This window comes from Elephantulus edwardii, unplaced genomic scaffold, assembly GCF_000299155.1.
Source record: "Elephantulus edwardii isolate Elephantulus edwardi_28Jun2011 unplaced genomic scaffold, EleEdw1.0 scaffold00088, whole genome shotgun sequence".
In the NCBI taxonomy this organism is placed as follows: Eukaryota; Metazoa; Chordata; class Mammalia; order Macroscelidea; family Macroscelididae; genus Elephantulus; species Elephantulus edwardii.
The window spans coordinates 7,711,774-7,735,574 of NW_006399838.1; the positions used below are offsets into that span (position 1 = coordinate 7,711,774).

Consider the following 23,801-nt stretch of genomic DNA (forward strand, 5'->3'; position numbering starts at 1 on the left):
GCCTTGGTGGCACAAAGGTTAAACACTTAGCTGCTACCCAGCAGGTCAGCAGTTTGAACGAGCCATCTGCTCTGTGGAGAAACAGACCTGACATCTGCTTCTATAAAGGTAACAGCTCAGCAAACCCTACGAAGGAGTTGTAGTACGCACCAGAGGGTCATTACAAGTCACAACTGACCCAAAACAAAACAAAAACCACGACAGTATCTTTGTGAATGAGGTAATATTAGCCAGGCTTTAGAGACAACAGAAGAAACACAGAACTCATTTCAGACCATCAAAGAGAACCAAACTATACCTCAGATGGAACCCCTATATTCTTATTTCTCTTCTACACTCTCTCTTCTTTTTTTAAGCCCCACAAGCTCACTTTAAGTCTCTGTCAAAACAAATCTCTAGAATATAGTTATTTAGCTGAGGTGTACAGACAGGCTTCATCCTATGGAAAAGCCTCTTAAAAATAACATGCAAATTTTTCTTTACTCACGTCTATTTCTTAATTTCCTGTAATGAATTCATATTGAATACACATTTTTTTAAATGGCAAATTTTTTTGCTTCCTTGTTATTGTAAAAAAAAAAAATCCCCATTTGTAAAGAAAAGTTATTAAAAAAAATGCTAAAACTCTCCAATGGTCTCACAGTCTAAATAACAAACTTGGTACTTTTGACTCTTTGCAACTGAGCTCTGATTCTAGAGTAGATGTTAGAGTAATGGAAATGAGAAACTGAAGATATTAAACGGTTTAAAAGGAAGCTCTCAAAACGGTTTACCCTACACCCTTCTAGAATTAGACCTGAGAATATTTTTGGCAGGTTAAACAAAGAAGTTAATTATATCCTAGAAAAAGAGTATTACCCCTGTTATTTGTAGGAAAGTCTAAAATTCACAGTATGCTAATAGCAATGTGAAGTTTTCCAACCCCAGTTCTGTAACAAACTGGGATTCCTCACCACAACCCTTTGTGTCAGCGGTGTTGTCACCTCCCTTTGTGCTAAGAGTGTTGTCAAGGATGCTCTATTTTATTTTTTTTTTTAAAAAGGACACTCTTACCGGTGGCAACGAATGTCGCCCACATTCAATTGTGACGAGTTTATGGCACTTCTTATGAACTAAGAGTTTGCAGTTGATGCACTTATATCCCTGGCGTCCGAGTCCCCATATCCGATCAGTGCAGATGGCACAGTGAGCACGCTGGAAAGAATTGACAGTATTTTAGTAACAAAAAGGCTGATCGTTTTGTAAAGTCTCCTCATAAAACAGTGAAAATAACTGCTTTCTTCTCCAACTCAATTCCCATTGTGTCAAAAGACAAAGAAATCTTCCCAGTCAAAGTTTTCAAATCTATGACAGTCAGGGGGAAAAAATCAGATTAAAGAGAATGAAGACTATTAACCATGTTGCTTCCTGTTTTATACGCCAAGATTTATATCAAGATGTTTCAGTCTTCATACAATTAAATTAAGATCAATGAAAGCAGGAAAAGTTAATGAAACTTGGAAAACAAATGGAGGAGAAATTCGTGCAATGGTAATGCCCGAGCAGACACAGAACCTTTCAGCCTGTTTTGGGGTCAAACCAAAATCCTCACTCTCAAGTGTCTTTTCATTTTACAGCCCTGGTAACATCAGTGCTATAGGGAAGAAAAAGAGTTTCACTTCAATTTATATTAATGAATTTAGAACATGGCATTAAATTCAAGATGAAAAAGGCGAAAGCTACCTAAATTTGTGGTTACCAAAACCAGATGAAAATATAGGCTCCTAGAGTCAGAATTAGTGAGACTGGCTCAGCACAGGGCAGGGCTCAGGGCTGCTGTCCACAGGGTCGCTATGCACCACAGATGACTCAATCAATATCATTCTATGACAGGTTTGGAAGCAGGAGTGACATCCACTTCCTAAACCACATACCTCTGGAAACTCTATGAACTGTGATAAATGTCGGTAGTTGTAGAGGGGATTTAGGCCTTTTGTTCATAGGGTCGTTATGGGTCATGCTCGACTCAAAGGCAGTCAACAACAATAACAACAACAACAGAGACAGAGTCCCTGTATTCAAGCCCCGGCTTTAACTGATGAGTTATATCATCGTGATCAAGTTATTCAACTCCCCAAACCTCAGCTTTCCCTTCTATGAAATGGAAACACACAGCACGTTATTTCACAAGTCCCTATGATGATACATGAAGCCATATACAATAACTGGGAAAGTGCCTTGTACAGCTTGGTAAGTTTTCTTTTCTAAAAAATTAAAAGGAAAATACTGCATTTTTTTTGGCTACTTAGTATTTGAGGTACCTTTCTTCTAGCGGGCTAACTTATTACAGCGGAACCTGGTAGAGCTGAACTCAGAACTGGCTTTTTGATCTTACTAGTCTCCTGCCTTCAATCAAGTACGGTTTTGCCACTTTTATAGGATACATTTTAGTGGAAAATATTTGAGTTCTCTTTCTCTGAAGGGTTTCTCCCTTACTCAGATAACAGCTTTTGCAGGTTTTACTGTATTCCAATATGAAACATTATTTCAGAGTGAAAAAGACACTGTTAAAAATCTCTGGACTACAGGAGAATTGCTTAAAGCAAACTGATCTATTGTATCTAACCTACTTCATTAAAAGGAAATAACAAGACTGCCCTTTTTTTATATTAGCAATTAATAAAATAGATATCTCAAATTATAAACAAGTCAAATTTACCCTGTTGAAACGCTTCGCTTGGAAAGTATGGCCATTTGCACAGTAAAGCTTTCTCCAGCGGCGGGCACCTCGGCGGTAGATGGATTCTGAAGAGAGATTTAAGTTTAAAAAAAGAAGAGTATGAACATAAGTTATTATATAATTAAGTCTATGATTCTTTTCATGGTATTTTTTTGCAAGGGGAAAAAAGGTCCCTCAAAATACCAAAAAACTCAACCTGGAAGAGTGAAATACATGCTACCAGAGACTAGATAAAAACTAAGTCCAAGTATAAATGTTTGAACATCTATTACTGTCTTCCTCCCTAAAATCTCTTTTTATTTCTGGTATTATTTTTAGTGCTGTTTATTTTTTTAGAGTTGTTTTAAATTACAGAATTACACAAAAGGTATGAAAAGTTCTATTCCGCATAGTTTGATCTATTATGAACAACTCACATTTCTTAGAACTGATGAACCAATTTTAATATATTAACTCAAGTTCAGTTTGCAAAAGGGTTCAATCTTTGTGTCAAGTTCCAAGTTTTGATAAATGAACAATGCCAAGTAACTAACCCCACCATATCATGCAGAACAATTTCACTACCTTTATTTGTGTGTGTCGGGGTGTGTGTGTGTGTGTGTGTGTGTGTGTGTGTGTGTACCGTCAAATTGGATCTGACTGGTACAGAAGGAGACTGTTCCTCCTTCTTCCGCAGAGCAACTGGTGGATTTGAACCACTCACCTCTGGAATTGTGGTACAGCTTCTTGCCACTAGAGCACCAGAACTTGCTAATTTCATTGCCTTGAAAATGCCCTCTGCTTTACTCATCTGTCCTTCTACAACAACCGCTGACCTTTTCACTGTCTCGTAGTTTTGGAACCACACAGTATATACAAGGGTCTAAACCTCCATCATGCATTTTCACATTGAGATATCTCATTCCTTTTTTATTTCTGGCGAGCTCTGGTGGTCTAGTGGAAAGAAGCTGCACTGCAATCCCAGAGGCGAGCAGTTCAAATCCACCAGATGCTCTGCTGGAGAAGGAGGGACAATCTCCTCCTGTACTAGTCAAATCTGATTTAACAGTACACACACAAAAAATAATAAAATAAAAAAAAAATAGTTCATTTCTTTTGATCACTAATACACCACTGAAAACTGTATCACAGTTCCTTTATCCATTTACTTACTTAAAATCTTCCAATGTATTCTAATTTTTAAAGAACATAAAGAAGACTTATGCGACTGAGTTTACGTAGCATAGCGCTCTTCAGTCTCTCACAAGGTATGTAGTATTTTTTTGAAATCACTGCTCCTGAGTGCTGCAATAATATTCCATTGTGTGAATGTACATTTTCTTAATCCATTTGGTTGTGAGCAGACATCAGGCAGTTTCCATGCTCTTGAGATGGTAAATAACACTGCTAAGAACATTGGTATACAAATATCTATGTCTCTATTCCAATTCCCCTGGAGTATATTCCTTGTAGTGGAATAGCTGGGTCATGGAGTTTCTATGTTCAATTTTTTTTTCTTGCAACTTAGTCTCCTAAGGACAAATACTGCATAAGACCATTACCGTAAAAACAGAAGGATAACTAGTAAAACATATATGAGGGCCCAAAGGGAAAGGGGTGAGAGCAGATGGGTGAGGATGGTACCGGCAAAATCACAGGGTTGAACAATTTGCTGGTAGAGGGAGGGGGTCAAGGAAATGGGAAAGATCCAGCAGGGACCAGAAAAGACAAGGTAATGATGGGCACGGTTCAATGGTGATTAATTTTACAAAACATAATGCATGCTGTACACCAATGTTCACAGCAGCATTATTCACCATCACAAGAACATGGAAACAGCCCAAATGTCCAACCACAAACAAATGGACTGACAAATTATGGTACATTCGCACAATGGAAAATATGCAGCACACAGGAGCAATAAATTTATAAATTATTACCTAACTTGGGAAGGACTGGAGAGCATTATGCTAAGTGAACTAACTCAGTCCTACAAGGATAAATATTGTATAAAACCGTTATCGTAGAATGAGTGTAAGGATTCAGGAGGGGAAGGAGAGGCTGGAAGCAGAGGGATGTGGATGTGCAGGGGGAAGGGGTGATTAATCATTGGGTTATACAAGTTGATTGGGGAGATGAGGGAAAGGAAAAGAATTTGTTCAAACTTGTATTTAAGCTCTGCAAACAAATCAGTATAGAAAAAAAAAGATTACAACAAAATAAAACTCGAGTTAAAAAAAAAAAGAGCAACCTATAATGAATGCATGGGAATGATTGTATGAAACACAATGTGAATGGAAAAATAGTGTGAAACACAGTGTATAAATGTAAAAATTTTTAAAAAAGATTCTAAATAAAACTAAGGGGCTCTGATGGCTTCATGTTAAGGAATCGCACTGCTCACCCAAAGGTATGCAGTTCCAATTCACCAGCTCCTCTGCAGGAGAAAGATAGACGATGCCCTTCATGTGATATCCTGCCTCTAAACCCCCACTGCCAGGTCTGCTACGGCTCAGTTCTGACCTGCAGGTCTACGACAACCACAACAACTATAAAACAGCTATAAACATCTTCCTTTCAATTTCCCCCCCACCTCAAATTGTCCACAGAAATACAGAACAACTAACAACTGTGTATCATTCATTTTACATCCTAATCAGGACTATGCCAGATGTGCTTTCTTCTGATTATATCTTTATTCCCCTTGAGTCATTTGAAAGTAAGCTACAAACAGCTGCATTACTATTACGATGTCTCAAAAAATTATCATTAACTTAATATCATCTCCTAAACTCTTAAAGCGTCCACAGAAAAAAGGATGAAAGCATAGTACTTTTATCCCAATAGAGAAAATGGTCAAAATGCAGGCTTGCATTTGGTTATGTCTTCTCTATCTTTCTAATGCATTCTAAAACATTAAATCTGCCTTTTTCTTGTTTATTTTCATAATATAGGCTTCTTTAGATTTTATTTTATCTTGTGTGTGTATCATCAAATCACCTCTGACTGGTACAGGAGAACAATGTCCCTCCTTCTCCAGCATAACATCCGGTGGATTCAAACCGCACAGCTCTGGGATTGCAGTGCAGCTTCTTGCCACTAGACCACCAGTTGTTGTTATGTGCCATCGAGTCGCTTGCGACTCATAGCGACCCTATGTACAACACCCCTAAACTCTGCTCTGTCCTGTGCCAATCGCACTGTCTCTGACACTCCCATCCCGATTACCCCAGTCACTGAATCAATCCACCTTATAGAGGGCCTTCCCCTCCTGTGCTGTCCCTCCACCCTCCCAAGCATGATGTCCTTTTCTAAGGACCGGTCTCTCCTTACAACATGTCCAAGGTATGTTAGACGAAGCCCCAGAATCCTTGCCTCCAAGGAGCTGCCTGGTTTTACCCTCTCCAGGATGAATCTGTTTGTTTTCCTAGCAGTCCATGGTTTCAGCAAGCAGGGTTGTGTCATCTGCATAACGCAGACTGTTGATAGATTTTCCATCAATCCTGACACCACATTTCTCCTGACAGAGCCCAGCCTCCCGGATAATCTGTTCTGCATATAGGCTGAAAAGGTATGGAGATAGGATGCATCCCTGGTGTACGCCCTTCCCAATTTTGAACCATGCAGTGTTCCCTTGCTCTGTTCTGACGACTGCCTCCTGGTCCAAGTATAGGTTTCGCATTAGAACAATCAAGTGTTCTGGGATTCCCATTCTTCTCAGAGTCAGCCACAGTTTGTTATGATCTACACAGTCAAATGCCTTTGCATAGTCAATGAAACACAGATAGATATTCCTCTGGTATTCCCTGCTTTCAGCCAAGATCCATCTAACATCAGCTACAATATCTCTAGTACCACGACCCCTTCTAAACCCAGCCTGGACTTCTGGTAGTTCTCTATTGATGTGCTATTCCAGTCATTTTTGGATAATCTTCAGTAGAATCTTGCTTGCATGTGAAATAAATTATATTGTTCTATAGTTTCCACACTCTGTTGGGTCACCCTTCTTTGGGATGGGAACAAATATAAATCTCTTCCAGTCAGTTGGCCAAGTGGTTGTTCTCCAGATTTCTTGGCACAACTTGGTGAGCACATCCAAGGAAGCATCTGTTAGCTGAAATATGTCAACTGGTATACTGTCTATTCCTGGGGCCTTATTTTTTGCCATTTCCTTCAAAGCAGCCTGAACTTCTTTCCTCACCAGAGCGCCCTCATAATAGAGGCTTTTTAAAGAATTTTGGCCATTACAGAATGTATCAAGTTCTTAATTTGTTGGTTTCAAAATGTTTTTGGCAAAAATATTACTTAGATAACCAACCTGTCACATGCTGATTGCCACTACTGGTGTTTGATCATAATAAAATGTAGCGACTGCTAACTCCCTTCACCGTAAAGGTGCATTTCATTTATTGTAATCAATCTAGAAGTTAAATTTTGTAGACTCTTCTGTTCCCCAACAATCTTTTATCCAATAACTTTTATGTTAATAATTTTCTCAAATACACTTGAAAAAGTTTCGAAAGACCAAATTTAAGCTCATCTGCTTAAGTCTGGTAAAGTTAAATAAACACTATTAAATTTATTCACGAATATATCTTGCAAAGGGTGCAGCTAGGGTGCTCGTAAGGAGGAAAGAAGGACAAACTGAGTCTCACATACTCTGGGGGTGCTGTGAGGAGAGGCCAGGCCTTGGAAAAGGATACCATGCTCAAACTGTGGAGGGTCAGAAGGGGGGGAAGATCTTCAACCAGACGGGCTGACACAGTGACGGCAGCAACGGGCTCCAATGTGGCAGAGCTGAGGAGCATGGGAGGGGGCAGGACAGGAGTCAGATCCACTGTGCACAGGCGGCTACCTGAGTTACAGTCAAGTCAACGGCACCAAACAATCACAACATTCTATTTATTGCCTCATTAAATGCTCAATGTTAATATTACACAAAGATTCCAACTGGACCCTAGATATTTTAAAAAAGTTATAGTATTGTGTTTAGTGTCTAAAATGAAGATTAGAAAGATCTGCCTCAATGTTCTGAGTTAGAAATAGTGAGATAGTGTAAGTGGGTAAGGAGTTGTGCTGCCAGCCCAAAGAAGTGGTTCGAATCCACCAGCCACTCCAAGGGAGAAAATCAGGCAACCTTCTCCTGTGTTAGTTACAGCCTCTGAAAGAACACTGGAGGGTCCGCGATGCGTTGGTCCCAATGTAAAAGCACAGAACAACAACGTATCACAGAAGTTTGCATATAGATGCTTTAATTTCCAATCATTTAATTTGTTAGCAGAAGTCAATGCAGAAAATCTGTTAACAGTGTTTTAAACTAAAAGAATATCCACTTTCAGAAGCTTTTTTATTAAATACAACTTGGAAGAAGTTAAATAGCAATGAGGAGATCAAGTTGACAATGTTGTTTGTTGTTGTTTATCTTTTAGCCTGAAATGACCCATAACCGACCCTCCAGCAGATTTTGAGAAGCAGTTAGACAGGAACCTTAGGGGCAGTAAGTTATGTTTAAATATTTTACTAGAGAGCCAAGAGACAAAGGAAGGCAGACCCTCGACTAGGTGGGCTGACACAGTGACTACTGCAATGGGCTCCCGTGTCAGGATGTGGGAGGATGGCACAGGACAGAACAGGGTTCAGACCTTTTGTTCACAGGGTCGCAATGAGTCCTACTTGACTGGACAGCATCAAACAACAAGAGACATTATTGATTATTCTTTTTCCTCTATATTCTAATTCCATAATATTTATACTGAAATGGGAGAGTGGTATCAAAACCTCCACTAATAAAATTAAAGAGGGAAAGTAAACAGGAAATACAGTGAAAAACTATGATCAATTTGCAGATGGGACTGAAACCAAGGTCTGCTAAAAGGACAAATCTTATAGAACTCTGGCTTCACAAAGAAAGAAGTCAGTGGCTTCTCCATCAGCTCTGTGAAAGCAGCATTTGGCTTTTTCGCTCCATACCCCACCCCCAGCCCTCAGCAGACACATGGTTTAACCAATCTCCCAGCAAACCCCAATGAGAAATTGGCAGTTCTTGCTGTCATGCTGGTTCTGACTCCTGAGAACCCCACGTGGGCACAGGCGAACTGTGAGCCTCAGAAGAGCAAAGGGTAGATTTTGCCTAAGGATGCATCTCAGAGGACAAAAAGGTGAGGAAAGGACCAAGGAAAATGAGAAACACAGGGGGCAGTGGAAGAGCTGTGACAATGTGGGGACTGCAGTTAACACCACAAAACATGATGCATACACATCGCTGAATGAAAAGCCAATTCATTCTGAAAAGTTACCAAAATTACAATAAAAATTTGAATGAAAAGCCAGTTTGTTCTGAAAAGTTTACCAAAATTACAATAATTTTTTTTTAAAAAAAAAGTTACTGTTCTGATTTCCCCCGTCATTTGTGTCATGTTATAAAAAAATATCAAGCTAGTTTTAACTATGACATATAATATGACGTATGATATGACGTATAATATGACATATAATATGACGTCTGACTCACTATCTTCTCCTGGACATGGCATTCCGGGGCGTTCTGGTACACAAGGGAAGACTGAAAAAAAAAGAATTCAAATTAATACAGCATATATTAAAACATATTAATTATAGAATTAAGTGCAAATTACATGGGCTATATTAACAGAAAGGAAAAAAAAAGAACCAAATTTTGCCCTTGTCTGATCACTGTGACTGAAAGGTATTTCTGAGATGAGAAAAAAAGAAATAAATTTGAACCTGATCCTTAAATACACAAAGTACTATAGTGCATAACAAATCTGAGAGGCAGCAGGGCAGAATGAAAAAGAACACAGATTCGGAACAAAAATACCTCATTTCACAAGGTCTACACTGTTGCAGTTATGTGATGGGTGAGCTGAAGTGTATTCTTCTCTATCACTATCCATCTCTCAGGGTGACCGACCTTCAGATAGACTTGCATCTATGAAATACTATGTCAACAGCCTCACTACAGGGTCTTAAATGAAAACACGCCTTACCAGATGGTTATGTGCACTTATTAAAACTGCAAGGAGATGCCTCAGGCTTGCTACACTTCATCTCAAACTTTGATGAGAAATCATGAAAGGCACATTTTAATATCCTGGAAGGCATTTCTCAGGACTGGAAGCGGTAGAGGGAGCTCAAGTGCCCCGTCCGGAGCGGGACGCTCTACTAATCAGAAGGCCGTGTCTCCAACCGGCTGAATCCACCAGATGCTCCAACGAGAATGGTGGGCAGACCGCTCATGTTAGGACTTGTTGTTGCTGCTGATTAAGGTGCGCATGACTCATAGTGACCCCTCTACAACGATCGACACTTAGCAAAGCCCACAGAGTTTGTCTGATACTGTTTGTTGTTGTTATTGACTGCCTTCCAGTCAAGCACGATGCATAGAGACCCTATGAACAAAAGGCCTGAAGCCCCTCTACAACTCTCGACATTAATCAAAGTTCACAGAGTTCCCAGAGGCATGTTGTTTAGGCAGTGGATGCCACTCCTGCTTCCAGAAACAAAACTCAGGGAATGTTAAATTAATCCTTTACCGTGAATTAGGAGTTCAGAATCCTTGTTGAGCTCATAAAGCCTAAATGCTTCTTCTAACTCCAACTGAGATGACACCGTGCATGGGTCTCCTAAAAAACACAAAGCAGAAAGTTTACTTCTTAAAAACACTAAATGTAATGATTAATAAACAATTTCTGTGTAAAATCTTGAGGAAAAAATTTTATTTATTTATACACACACACACACACACACACACACACACACACACATACATAGTCTCTAAGATCTAAAGCATACTGTTACTGTTTCCATCCCTCTTGTAGAATTTCCTGTTCTCTCTCACCAAGAAATGCTGGTCTCTTTATATGTCCATTCTTAGCCTCTCATAAAACGAGTATCACACAGTATTTGTCCTTACTTGCTCGGTTTCTATCACGAAGCACTGTGCTCTCCAGGACTATCATGTTCCAGTATGCTGTGTAGATTCATTACTCTTTCTGTTACTCTGCTGCGTGTATGTACCACAGCGTCCCTATCCATCAATCCGTTTGATGAGACTGTGGTGGGTTTCCATTCAAGCAGCAATGCCTATGCACGAGTGAAGGGGCATATGAGCAGGATTACTGGATAATAAGTTGGTAGCTGTGGCTGTCAGGTGCCACCGAGTTGACGACAAATCATAGTGAGCCTGTGGACCAAGTGTAATTTTGCCCTGTCTTGTGCCTTCCAGACCTCTGAAATGCTCTAGTCCGTGGTTATAGTCACTGCGTGAATCCATTTCATAGAGGGTCTTCCTCTTAATCTGACCTTGGACTTCTCCCATCATGATGTCTTTCCCAAGCCCTGCTGACAACACGTCCAAAGTATGTGAGACAAAGCTTTGCCTTCCTAGGCTCTAAGGAGCACACTGGTTTCACTTCCTCCAGGACAGATTTGTCTGTTCTTGTGGCAGTCCATGGGATATTCAGTATTTTTCCCCAACATACAAATCAAAGTTAATGATTTTCCGTCATCCTGAGGCACTGTCCGACTTTCAGACGGACGCAACTGAAAACACTACAGCTTGGATCAGGCGCACCTTAGTCTTAAAACTGACATCCTTGTTCTTTAGCACTTAGAGAAGTCTGCAGATTTTCCAAATGCAACACCAATTTTGATTTGTCTGTTGCTACCATGGCTGTTGTCTGTGAATCCAAGTAAAATGAAATTACTGACAACTTCAATCTTTCCTCCATCTATCATGATGCTGTCTATTGGACCAGTGGTGAAGAAGATTTCTGTTTTCTTTATTTTGAGATGTGAATCCTACTGAAGGTTGTAGTCTTTGATCATCGGCAGCAAGCGCTTCAAGTTTTCTTCATCTTCTGCAAGCAAGGTTGTGTCACCTGCAGAACACAGGTCGCTAATGAGTGTCTCCTTCCAACCCTGATGCCATCTTCTGCTTCTCCTGGTGCAGCTTCTCCAGTGATGTGCTCAGCATACAGACTGAGAGGGATGGAGAAAGGATACAACCCTGACATACACCGTCCTTCATTTTAAACCACACAATGTTCACTTGCTCTGTTCAGAAAACAGCTTCTTGGCCTAGATGTAGGTTTTGCATAAGCACAAGTAAGTGGTCTGGATTTCCTTTCTTCTCAATGTTGCCATAATTTTTTATGATCCAGAAAGCCAAATGCCTCTGCATACTCAATAAAAGACAAGTAAACATCACAGGGTACTAAAATGATGTTATTCTTAATACTGTATAGATTCAAACACAGCAAGAAGCATCTACCATGAATACATTGTAAATCACCACATTGTTACGAATATGTATGGACACTCGTTTCTTTAAAAGATAGGTGAAAGTAATCCTTCTCTGGTATCAGCAGCAGCTAGGCTGCCCCGGGATCATTATTTAGATTTAGCTCCAGACTCTGCCCAAACTTTCCTTCACACAAGAACCTGCTTAAACAGGTCACAACATGGAAGTGTAGTCACTAAATGCTCGAATGACCCACAGTCCTACTGGAGCGGCTTTTCAAATAAACGCACAGTCCAGTCAACACTCAGAGTCATCCTGGGCAATCAATGCGGTGCCACGTCTTCCTGGATGACAGCAGTATCCAGTCCAGCCGTCACCTGGACATACCTGGGGCCTGAGCTGTGTTTTCCGTGAAGCCATTATTTTGTTCATTTATGTTCAAACTTTATCACATAAGAAATACCGCCCACTGCCAGAACTCAATCACTCTCACAGAGAACTCAATCTACTACTTGAGGGGGAAGAATGCAGTCACCTCCCTCATCCCCCTTTCTGCTGCCTCAATGACGTGAATGCAGATCACCTCTACTCCTGACTCTGACCTTGGCCAGTGACTCTGACCTTGGCCAGTGAGGCCTCTGTATTCTTTCTCTACCCCTGGGCATTTATTTCCCTGCTCCTTCTTTGTCCTATTTCTATTTGTTCCTCTTTCCATTCTTTCTTCTCTGGCAAACACGTCCGTGTCTCCCTGCGCAAACGCTCCTCTCAGACTGACATTCCATTCATTCAGCAGCCACATCTCTAAAGAGTAAATGGACCAGTGAGACTGGAATTGGTGAGGGGAAAAAACGACAAGAACACAGTCTTAGGAGTTTGGGGGTTTTATTTTCATTTTACATTTTTATGCGGTTTATAATTTATTTGCAATATTTTATAAAATAGGTTTCTTAATATTAAGAATTGTTCCAACATGCAATCTCTCCATGTTCTTATTTTCCACTCATTTCTCAAAATGCTACCATCAGGTTTTAATTCAAACATCCTACTGAAATAGTACAGCCAAAGTCCCAAAAGAGCTGACCTCATCAATGACATTCAACTCTCTACTCTAGTTGACGTCTCTATAGCTTCTGACAAAGGCACCCACTATTTATAGAAACTCCGCCTGTAGGCTTCTCCAACACTGTTCTAGTTCACCTACACTTCTTTTTAACATTTGCTTTTGGAAATTCTCAGACATTAGACAGTTTTTTGTTTCACCTGATCCCCTTCCACTGTATTCTTCAGACCGAATCCATGATGGCATATAACAACAACGATCATAATATTACTATTAACCTACAAAAATTGACAATTCACTATAAAGCATCCAGATAATAACTTGCTGTCCTGTTAAACTTTGCCACTGCTACTGGAGTGCGATGGTACCTCATTGTGATTTTGATTTGCATCTCTCTTATTGCCAGTGATTTTGAAGATTTCTTCATGTCTCTGTTGGCCATCTGAATATCTTCCTCTGTGAAAATGCTTTCCATGTTTTTTGCTCATTTTGTAATTGGGTAATTGCTCTTTTTCTTGTGGAGGCCGAGGAGTATTCTGTAGACCTTTGTTATGAGACTCTTGTCTGAGTATTGCCAAATGTGTGTTCCCAGTTGATAGGTTTTCTTTTCACCCGTTGGAAAAGGTCTTTGATGAACACATGGATTTAATCTTTAGAAGGGCCCATTCCATCAATTTTAACCTCTTCATATTGTGCATTTCTAGCTGTATTAGGCAGATTCTTTATACCATAGACTAGTCCGTCTAAGCTTGATCCCAGTTTGTATCTTAGGAACTTTATGGTTTTTGGCTTTACTCCCAGGTCTGCTGGAGAGGATGTGGCGAGAGAGGAACTCTTATACATTGTATACATTGTTGGTGGGATGGTAAAATGGTACGGACAACTCTGGAGAGCAGTTTCACATTTACTCAAAAAGCTGAACAAAGAAATTCCATGTGACCCAGCTATTTCACTACTTGGAATATACCCCGAGAGTATGAGAACTGAGGCACAGAGACTCATACACCTATGTTCATAGCAGCAATATTCACAATCCCAAGAACATGGAAACAGTCCAGATATCCAACCACAAACAAACAGATTAAGAAATTATGGTACATTCACACAACGGAATACTATGTAGCACGCAGAAACAATGATTTTGTAAATTATTGCCTAACTTGGGAGGGACTGAAGAGCATTATGCTGAGTGAAATAACTCAGTCCCATAAGGACAAATACTGTATAAAACCATTATTGTAGAATGTATATAAGGGTCCAAGGGGTGGAGGGTGGAAGCAGAGGGGTGAAGACTGGAGCGTTAACCATATGATCATACAATCTGATGGAGTGGGGATGAAGGAAATGGTAAAGTTCCTGTGAGAAAAACATGTATTCAAACTGTGTAAATAAATCCGTATAATAAGAACTTTAATAAATATTGATAATTACAGAAAGTCTTTGGGCCTTTTTGTTCATAGGGTAGCTATGAGTCATGTTCAATCAATAATAATAATAATAATAATAATAATAATAATAATAATAATAATAAAAACAAATAAACAAGAACAAGATTTCCCAAAAGAAAAAGTTCTTTATAGTGTTTCCCCCTTTTAGATGTTTCTTTTTTAAAAAAAATCCAGATAATATTGACATTTCCATGATTATCTCAATTTCTTTTGTTGTTACGTGCTGTTGAGTCCACTCTGACTCATAGTGACCCTATGTACAATAGCTCTGAACCCTGCGCTATCCTGGGCCAATCTCGCTGTCTCTGACACATCTATTCCCATTGCCCCAGTCACTGTGTCAACCCATATCATCACAGTCTTCCTCTCTTGTGCTAACCCTCCACCCTTTCTCCAAAGACTGGTCCCTCCTGGAAACATGTCCAAAGTATATCAGACCAAACTTCTAAATCTTTGCCAAGGCGCAAGCTAGTTTCACACTCTCCAGGACAGACCTGCTGGTTTTCTTGGCAGTCCATGGTACGTTCAAGACTCTTCTCCAGCACCACAACTCAAAGGCCTCAATTCTTCTTTTGCCATCCTTAGTCACTGTCCAGCTCTCTAAGCATAGCAACTAACTGTGACGATCAGGCACACCTTAGTCTCTAGACTGATATCACTGAAATTTCTTTTACTGTTTAATTTTGTGGAATGATTGAATCAAAGCCCAAACAATGTCCATTTTATAGGTTTTACTTTATAGGTTTCACTTTATAGGTTCTGTGTCCTTTCACTCGTTATACATTTTTAGTTTGTTGAAGAAACGGGGTTATACATTTCATAGTTTTCTCATCTCGACATAGATATTTGCATCCCTGTGAAGTTATTTAACATTTCTCTATCTTTTGCATTTCTTGTGTACTGGCAGTTAAAATCAGAGGCTTTGTTAGACTCAGGTCTAGCAAACCTAGCCAGATCATTTCCCAAATGCATATGGTCTGCTCTTTCTTGTTCACATCAGGATATCTTCTAACAGTTCTTCTCAGGCTGCCAATGACTGTGTCTCAGTTGACCCTTGGCCTCCTCACTCAACTCTGAATTTTCCTGCATACATCCACCTCAGCTATTCCTACTGGGGTCTAATATAAAGTGCGTCCTTATGGTTCCCAAACCCTTGTATCTATATTGGCCTTGAGATCTGGACCTATTATTTTTAACCCTCTTTCTCTATTCACTTACATAATATACAGGTAAAATGCATACGTATAAAATATTATCTCTAAACAAAACTGACATTTACTTTTAATTTCCATCTTGGGTAACAGTAAAAAAAAAAAACAAACCAAATGCACTTAGCTGTCAAATTATAAAAGCTACCAAGTAATTGTGTTGTACATGATCTTTGCATCACCTGCTATGGGTCAGAGAGCTGGAAAATGACTCGGGATGGTAGAAGGAGAATTGATGCCTTTGGGCTGTGGTGTTGAAGAAGAGTGTTGAATATACCATGGACTGCTGGGAAAACAAACAGTGTGAAGCCAGGCTGCTCCTTGGAGGCGTGGATAGTGAATCTTCATCTGACATACTCTGGACGTGTTGTAAGGAAGGATCAGTCCTTGGGAGGGTGGAGGGACAGTGCAGGGGAGGAAGACCTTATAAGAGATGGACTGATTCAGTGACTGGGGTAATGGGGGTGGGCGTGTTGGAGACAATAAGATTGGCACAGGATAGAGCAGGGTTTGGGACTTTTGCACACAGGGTCGCTATGAGTCGCAGGGGACTTGACGGCACATAACAACAAACAACAACCAAGTAATCTACTTTAGTAATATTATTAGGATGGGCTATTCCTTGAAAAGGGACATCATGCTTGAACAGGTAGAGGGTCTGCAAAGGAGAGGAAGATCGTCAATTCGCTGGATAGACACAGTGACTGGGGCAATGGGCTCAAGTGTCAGGGATGATGAACACGGTGCAGGGTAGGACAGAGTGCAGTCCTGCTGTCCCCAGGGTCATCATGAGTTGTCCTAAACCTAAGAGCGTAAAACAAAAAACACCAAGCAATTGCCCACAAACTTAAGGCACAATTCAAGTCATTCTAGATTACACATCCCTCCTCTCCTCTTACAACCAAATCAATCAAGGTTTATCAGATCTACTATTGACATGTCTCTGGCAATGGTTTTGTTCGTTTCATAGCGCTGTAACTGTCTAAATCAGAGGATCATAGTTTTCCAGAAAGCTATTCCATTAGCCTCATAATCTCTAATCCTCTCACACTGACCTCCTCTCTAAATTGCCAGAATTTTCTCTCTTCATACTAATCACTCACTTTAAAAGTGGCTCCAAATTCAATTATATTAAGGTTGGCAACCTTTAATACAGCAAGTTACTCCAAAAGCTGGTCATTCTCACACTTTGTTAAACCTCTAAAAATGGGGACAGTCATCAAGTCTGATAAAGAATTATCTCCAAGATGTATTTTACTCAGTTAACAAAACAAATCAAACCATGGACAGCGTTTATTATCTACTGGACAGGAGCACTACAACTAAAACAGACGTGGGTAATGCACTGTAATGTAAAGAAATTCCTGGGGGTGGGGAATTGTAGAACAATGAAAGAATTTTTCTTTTACTTTTCAAAGAGAAGAGGGAACTGGGGGGGAGATTGGGCAAAGAGAAAAGTGCAACAATGAATGAACAGAAATCCAATGTCTATGTAAATGTTCATTAAAATTAATAAATAAAAAAACAAACAAACCCCCAAACAACAACAAAAAATCCAAAACACACACACACACACCCCCCAAGCAGAGCGGTCACGTTGATGATCAAGGTGCACCTGCCTCAGGCCAACGTCTTTCTAAACCCTCCAGACTTGCATGTGCAAGCTGGACCACACAAAAGGAAGGCCACAACAGACCCGACGATTGTGCATTCCAGTACTGGCTGCCAGGAGAACAAACAGTATGTCCTGACGGAAGTACAACCTGAATGTTCCTTAGAAGCAAGGCTAATGGGACTTCGTCTCATTTACTTTGGACAAATCATCAGCAAAGACCAATCACTAGAAAAGGAGATCACATCTGGTGAAAGAAGGGATTCACAAAAACAGGAAAACTGGTCCTCAGACCGATGCAAATATACCACAGATGGGAAGACGGTGCCGGGCTAGACGGCCTTTGCTCTGTAACAGCTAAGGTGGCCATAAGTAACAACCAATTAGATGGCAACCAACAACAGCAACAACTAATTGTCATGAGATTTAGAAACATCTTTAAGAAGTGTGTGCCTTGGAGATTCTAAATTCAGATCAACATTTATTAGTCTGTTGTGTGTTTCTAGAACAAAAGGAAAAAGTATTCAAAGCTGAATATGATTTAAGTTTTGTTGTTGTTGTTGTGTACCACAGAGTTGGAACTGACCCATAGCTCTGGCAGGTTTTCAGAGGCAGTTAACAGGCCCCATCCTTCTCCCACAGTGGCTGGTGGCCTCGAACCACGTGCCTTCGTGATTGCAGCTCAGCTTCTAGCCACAGAAATTAAAATATGGGGAACCTCTTAATCTACTGTCCTGAGATAAGCTTAACCAGTTTAAGATTACCCTTGAACAGGAATTAGCCTGCTCTTTTAAAGAATTATCTATAGGATATCAAACTCAGAGAAGTAACTTTAAAACAAAAAAGCAGCAGCTGAAAGGACACAGTGTAAATAAACGTGGTGAAACACGGGATTCAGACAGTGAGAATGGAGACAGATATACAGAATTTAACCAGGGTCATAAAAATGGACATGGAGGAATGCTCAATGAGTGCATGTATTCTTCTCTGTATTTTCACCAAAAAGCCACCATATTCTCAAGAAAATACTCCATGGCACATTAAACTCAGTCAGTGAATAAACTGGTTTGAAGTCAAACATTAGTTCTCCTGTGGAATTTTTAGCAAAATTAATCCTTTGGTCCTCAGTGTTCTACTGTCTAAAAAGGGGGTAGTTTTTGTGTAACTGTCTAGTCAGAACCAATTCACTGTTGACCCTCTGGGTTTTCAGGGGCACATAAGTATATGAGAGGAGACTGATTATCCCTCTTCCATGGAGCTGCTGGTGGATTCAAACTGCGTACCTTTGGTTTTGCAGCACAGTTCCTTACCACTAAGCCACCAGTGGAGCTGTCGAAGAGTACTAAATATCCTGCCAAAAGAATGAACAATTATGTCGTGGATAAAGTGCAGTCAGAACACTCCTTGGAGGCCAAGATTATAAAGCTTCGTCTCACATACTTCGGGCATGTTGCTAGGAGGGGCTGCTTCTTGAAGAGGGCCATGATGCTTGGAAAAGCAGAGGGTCAGTGAAAGAGAGGCAGACCCTCAACCAAGGAGACTGACACAGTGACTGCTGCAGTGGGCTCAAGAAGTGTGAGGATGGCACAGGCGAGAACAGGGTTCAGATCTGTTCACAGGCTTGCTATATGAGTTGTGCTCTACAGCACCTAACAACAAGAAGATACCACCAGAGGTCTCTAAGAAGAGGGCGTAGGGAGAAGCTATTACTTAGATTGCAAAGATGCTAGGGGAAACGAAAGATTACAAACGTATACGTTAATTCAGTATGGCTAGGGTATAATAAGTGTCTTTCATTATTATACTTGGAGCAGGTCGTGAACTGACTTAACTCTTATTAGAATCATATTTACAAAAAGGTCTTTTGTTGGGCATTATCTTTTTATCAGGCCTGTATCTTCTTGCTTTTGGTTTCCTGGTCAAATACTTTTTAAAAACCACAAGGAAGTGTGAAAATAAGAGTTAATCATTACATTACGTACGCTCACATCTATTTGTTTTTATTGGACTGGGCCTCTTTAGTTCAAGCATTACCTACTTTGGCAAAATGTTTAAAGCCTGATAAAGCAGGATGCACGGCTCAGAAGGAAAACATTCCAGAGAGTCACTGCAAAGCAAAGATGAGGAGGAAAGGTATTTCTCAAAGCTTCCTTTATTACTAAACTCTGAATTCACGTCTTACAACAGCAAGCTATCTAGGAGCAACTGTCCATGTAAGGAATCTCTAGGTAATACAGTCTGTAGATCAATCCTCAAATGTGTTTTCTCAATACAGCTTCTTTTCTTCCTTCACATTTATCCAAAGAAGCAGATGGAGAGTATCAGACCTCAAAAAGTTTGATTAGTGTGCAGGATCCGATTATAATCTGACAAGACGTGAAACACATGCAGAACACTAGTTCTATTTAGTTATTGCAACATATGGATGAATTCAATGCCCCATATTTGAAACCATCAACAAGACTTTAAACCAAAGCTGGCAATCCAGATAACACTGGCTTAAAGGCAGCACCGCATTCCTTTCTCTGACATTCACAGTTACAGACATTTACAGATAACTTGTGTCTGTCTGTCTCTCTCACTCTCACGCTCCTGTTCTCACTCTTCCACGGTTACCTCACTCCTCTGGATTAAAAACAAACAAACAAACAAAAAAATCAGTACAACTCTGGCCAAAGTCACTGCTTCTCCTCCTCTCCAGGGCTACAATGCTGAGAGTATACATTTGTAGAAATCTCCCAGGAGCGCCATACTGTTTTAAGTTGTAAACTTGTCAAATACTGGGCACAGTCACAACAGCAGTGAGCTTCCTTTTTCTTGGCAGTGAGAGTCAGTGCCTACAGAAGTATGCATCCTCCTATCAAATCGTTCCTTCTCAATTTCCAATTCTAGAGACGGAGCAGAAAGGATCGGACCTATCTTCCCTCTTGAAGTAATGAAAAATGGAATAAAATAAAGTACCAGTTTAAAATCCTGGCAAGGAAATAATAAAGGATCAAATTCTTCCTCTGTCATTTAACAAAACCCCAGAACAAGGCTCAAACATTATTTTTAAGACTACAAAAATATCCAGCACCTAAGAAGGTAAAACTCACAAAGTCTAGAATCTAATTTTAACATGAGGCATGTGAAGAACAGTAAAATATTATTTGTATCAGAAAAAAATGGTCAATCAATTGAAATGTAACAACGGACCCACAGCTGACCCTCCAGCAGGTTTACAGAGGCTGTAAACCACGCAGGAGAAACTGCCCCTCTTTCTCCCACAAAGCAGCTGGCGGATTTGAACCATGTGCCCCTGGGCTGGCAGTAGAGCACCTTACTACTAGGCCATTAGAGCTCCCAAAAGAAGCTATAAACAATTATTAGCACTGTGTTTATATATTCAAGCAGCACAGCTGTAGAGGAAAGTAGGTATGAAAAAGTCTTTTTGAAGATCCAAATTTTATTTCTTTAACAAAAACTATAATATCCGAAATTTATTAGGTAGGATTAATGGTGGATTAGTTATTGTGAGGAATTGGAAACAATAAAAACCACTGAAGATGAACCAGAGGAGAAAAGCGTGAGACAGAGCATTAGTGAACTTTAGGACAATTACAAACGGGTGGCATAGAGGTAGGAGTCAGGCTGACAAAGCAAAGGCACACAGTTGGAATCTACCAGGGCCCTGCCAGTGAAGGACGGACAATCTCCGCCTGTGTGATTTATGGCCTCTGAAAACTCGCTGAAGGTCAGCTGTGAATCACTTCCCACTCAACAGTACATAACAGTCAAAGGAAGTGAAAGGAGAGAAACAGATTTTTAAATCAGGTGATCAGATTCTGAATGAAGGGGTGTTTTTAGAAAATCTTAAGGGGAAAAGTTTTAGGTACAACAGTTACAAGCTTACAGAAAAACAAATCATGATTGAATACAGTGAACTAAAAAGTCACATGTTATCCTCTGCCCCCCATTTTCTCATCATACAAGAGTGTACAGGAGAAGAAGTGGGAAGGTTACAAAATTACTGTTCATTCTATAGTGTTTAGTTAGATTAAGCAAACCAGTTTTTCCACTAACACATCAAAACAGATCAGTAAAACTGGTTTTGAGCACAAGAAAAAGGAGCAGTTGTCTTAAATCTGTTTAAAGAGATGAAATGAGCTGATGATCTTTATTTGATCGCGTATAAAATCCTACAATTAGGTGGTTAGGTTCTACAACAATGTTTGTTTCTTTTATGCCAAAGAAACCAAGTGACAGTTCTGCCTTCCAAGCCTCCTAGAGAAAATTGTTCTGCAGATCAAAATGGCCCAATGCACATACGATGAAAAGCAAAGGTGGCATGATTTTGACTGGAGGGGGGGAAAAAATTACTCTGTGTTTGTATACCTAAAACTAAGGAAATCGGTTCACCAGGGTGAGAAGGGTCACACAGGAATCAACAGACCTTAAGGGAAGTTTACTCTCTCTCTCACTGGAAGAAGCCAAGGCTATAATTTCATAGTTTGACAAAGAAAACAAGAACATTTAAAAGTTGTTTGGGTAAGGCAGGAACTAAGACCTACATTATAAAAGAATAACATTGTTTCATCAAAGAGTTAATTTCATTTACTATATGATTTTGTAAATTAATATAAGCAGCGTGTTTGAAGGCATCAGATGTCATCAGTCTGCTTTTATAAAGATTTACAGCCTTGCAAATTCTACTCTTAAAATGTTTTTATGAGTCAGAACCAGTTCAATGGCAGTGAGTATTCTTTTAAGAAGAAATAGAATAAACAAGCCCAAAGCTTAAGTTTAACCAACCCTGGCAAGGTTTCCTACTTGCCTTCTATGTGGGTCACAAGTGTTTTTTTGAGCATAATATGTTGAGTACTGCTCTAATGTGTGGCAAACAAAACAGACAAAGATCTCTTCTCTCACAGCACTTTCAATAAAAGAACAACAAAATAAAACTGGCTAATCAGACAGGAAGTGAATGGGGTAAACAGAAGGTTCCTTGGAGGAGATGATGCTTGAGTTAAAACTTGAATAACAAAAAAAAAACCTTGAATAACAAGAAACAGCCATGTGATACAAGCTGGGAGTAGAACTCTCCAGGCAAAGCCAATACAAAGTACAAAACTACGTAGACATTTTAAATAGAGTCTCTCAATCAAGTTCTTTCAATAAAAGTTTATTTATTCTAATGAAAAATAATTTGAATTACTGAATTTCAATTTTAATTGAAAAATTTTAAGTGACATAAAATGATTACAGTAGGATTAGAATAAAATGAGAATGACATTAGTTCCTAAGAACTATTTCACTGAGCGTGCGCTCTGTGTAGCAATCTCTATTTTCTTATTTGCAGGTTGAAGAATGTACTCTAAGACAGTCCAATACTTATAATTAACCATATTTAAATTAATTTCATGTCAGAATAAATAAAAAATAGCTGAACAGTTAAGGTGCTAAATGTTATTCATAAGTAGAACAAAGTAAAACAAAATTCATGCTACTGTGTATCTCACTAGATTTGCAAAAATGTTAAAAATTCAAAATATCTTGGGCTAGTGAGGGCAAAAATAAAGGGTCCTTTTCATTCCTTATAGTTGTATCTGAAATTGACTTTGAACTTATTTTGACAACAAACTATCACTAGCTACCAAAGTGTATGAAGTATTTATTCCCGTGCTCACCTCTGTGAATCTGCTATGCAGAATCTCTCACTACATAAAATGATGTAATAATTATCATCGTATAACTATTAACAGTAGTGAAAAACTATAAACAGTTCTTATATTCATCAATAAGGGATTAATTAATCATGGAACATTTATAATATGTAGTATGGACAGTGATAAAAAGGTAATGATATGAATTGATGTACACAAGTGAAAATATACAAATACCTAAGAAGATATTATATGACAGTCTAAATATAATTCCTTTTGTGTAAAAGATGTTGCTTATAAATAATTTGAAAAAATACATATATTATTGGTGGTGGTGGTGTTGGTAGTGGTGGTGGTAAGTGCCTTTGAGTCAAGTATGACTCATAGTGACCTGAACCCTATTATATAACTATGGTTGTTTCTCTATGATCAGAGAGTTTCCAGAGGCATGTGGTTTAGGAATTGGATACCACTCCTGCTTCCAAACATGAATCAATCTGAGAGATCCACCAAACACTGTCCACGATGGGTAACCAATACGGCCTTTTGACACATCAGTGGCTCGACATTCAGCATCACATCAACCCCAAGTTACTTCAGTACAGCAAACTGACAGACAAGGGCTGTACCACTTAGAAGAATGTTCATACCAAACACAACTCCAGGTCTGAGGGCTGCAGGCCCAGGGTCCAACCACCTTTTAAATACAAGGCCCACCCACCAGGTCCTGGCTGACTTTAAACCAAAAGGCTTCCAGCTCACTGTTAGCTAAAGCTGGCAAATCCAATCCGCTCACATCCAGTTGTGAACAGAAAACACCAACCAGTCTACACCTGATCCTCACCAGAGAAACCATCTTCCAGAATCCAAC

General features: G+C 39.6%; 1 protein-coding gene across 1 annotated transcript in view; it reads right to left on the minus strand.

Annotated features, from left to right (window-relative positions):
• PRKCI (protein kinase C, iota) overlaps positions 1–23,801 on the minus strand; it is a 59,928-nt gene that overhangs the window by 33,381 nt on the left and 2,746 nt on the right. Inside the window, exons 3-6 of the mRNA XM_006890384.1 lie at positions 10,252–10,341; positions 9,210–9,260; positions 2,699–2,784; positions 1,054–1,194 (exon numbers count right to left, since the gene is read on the minus strand). Coding sequence (XP_006890446.1) covers positions 1,054–1,194; positions 2,699–2,784; positions 9,210–9,260; positions 10,252–10,341 — 368 coding nt within the window. The remainder of the gene's footprint in view (positions 1–1,053; positions 1,195–2,698; positions 2,785–9,209; positions 9,261–10,251; positions 10,342–23,801) is intronic.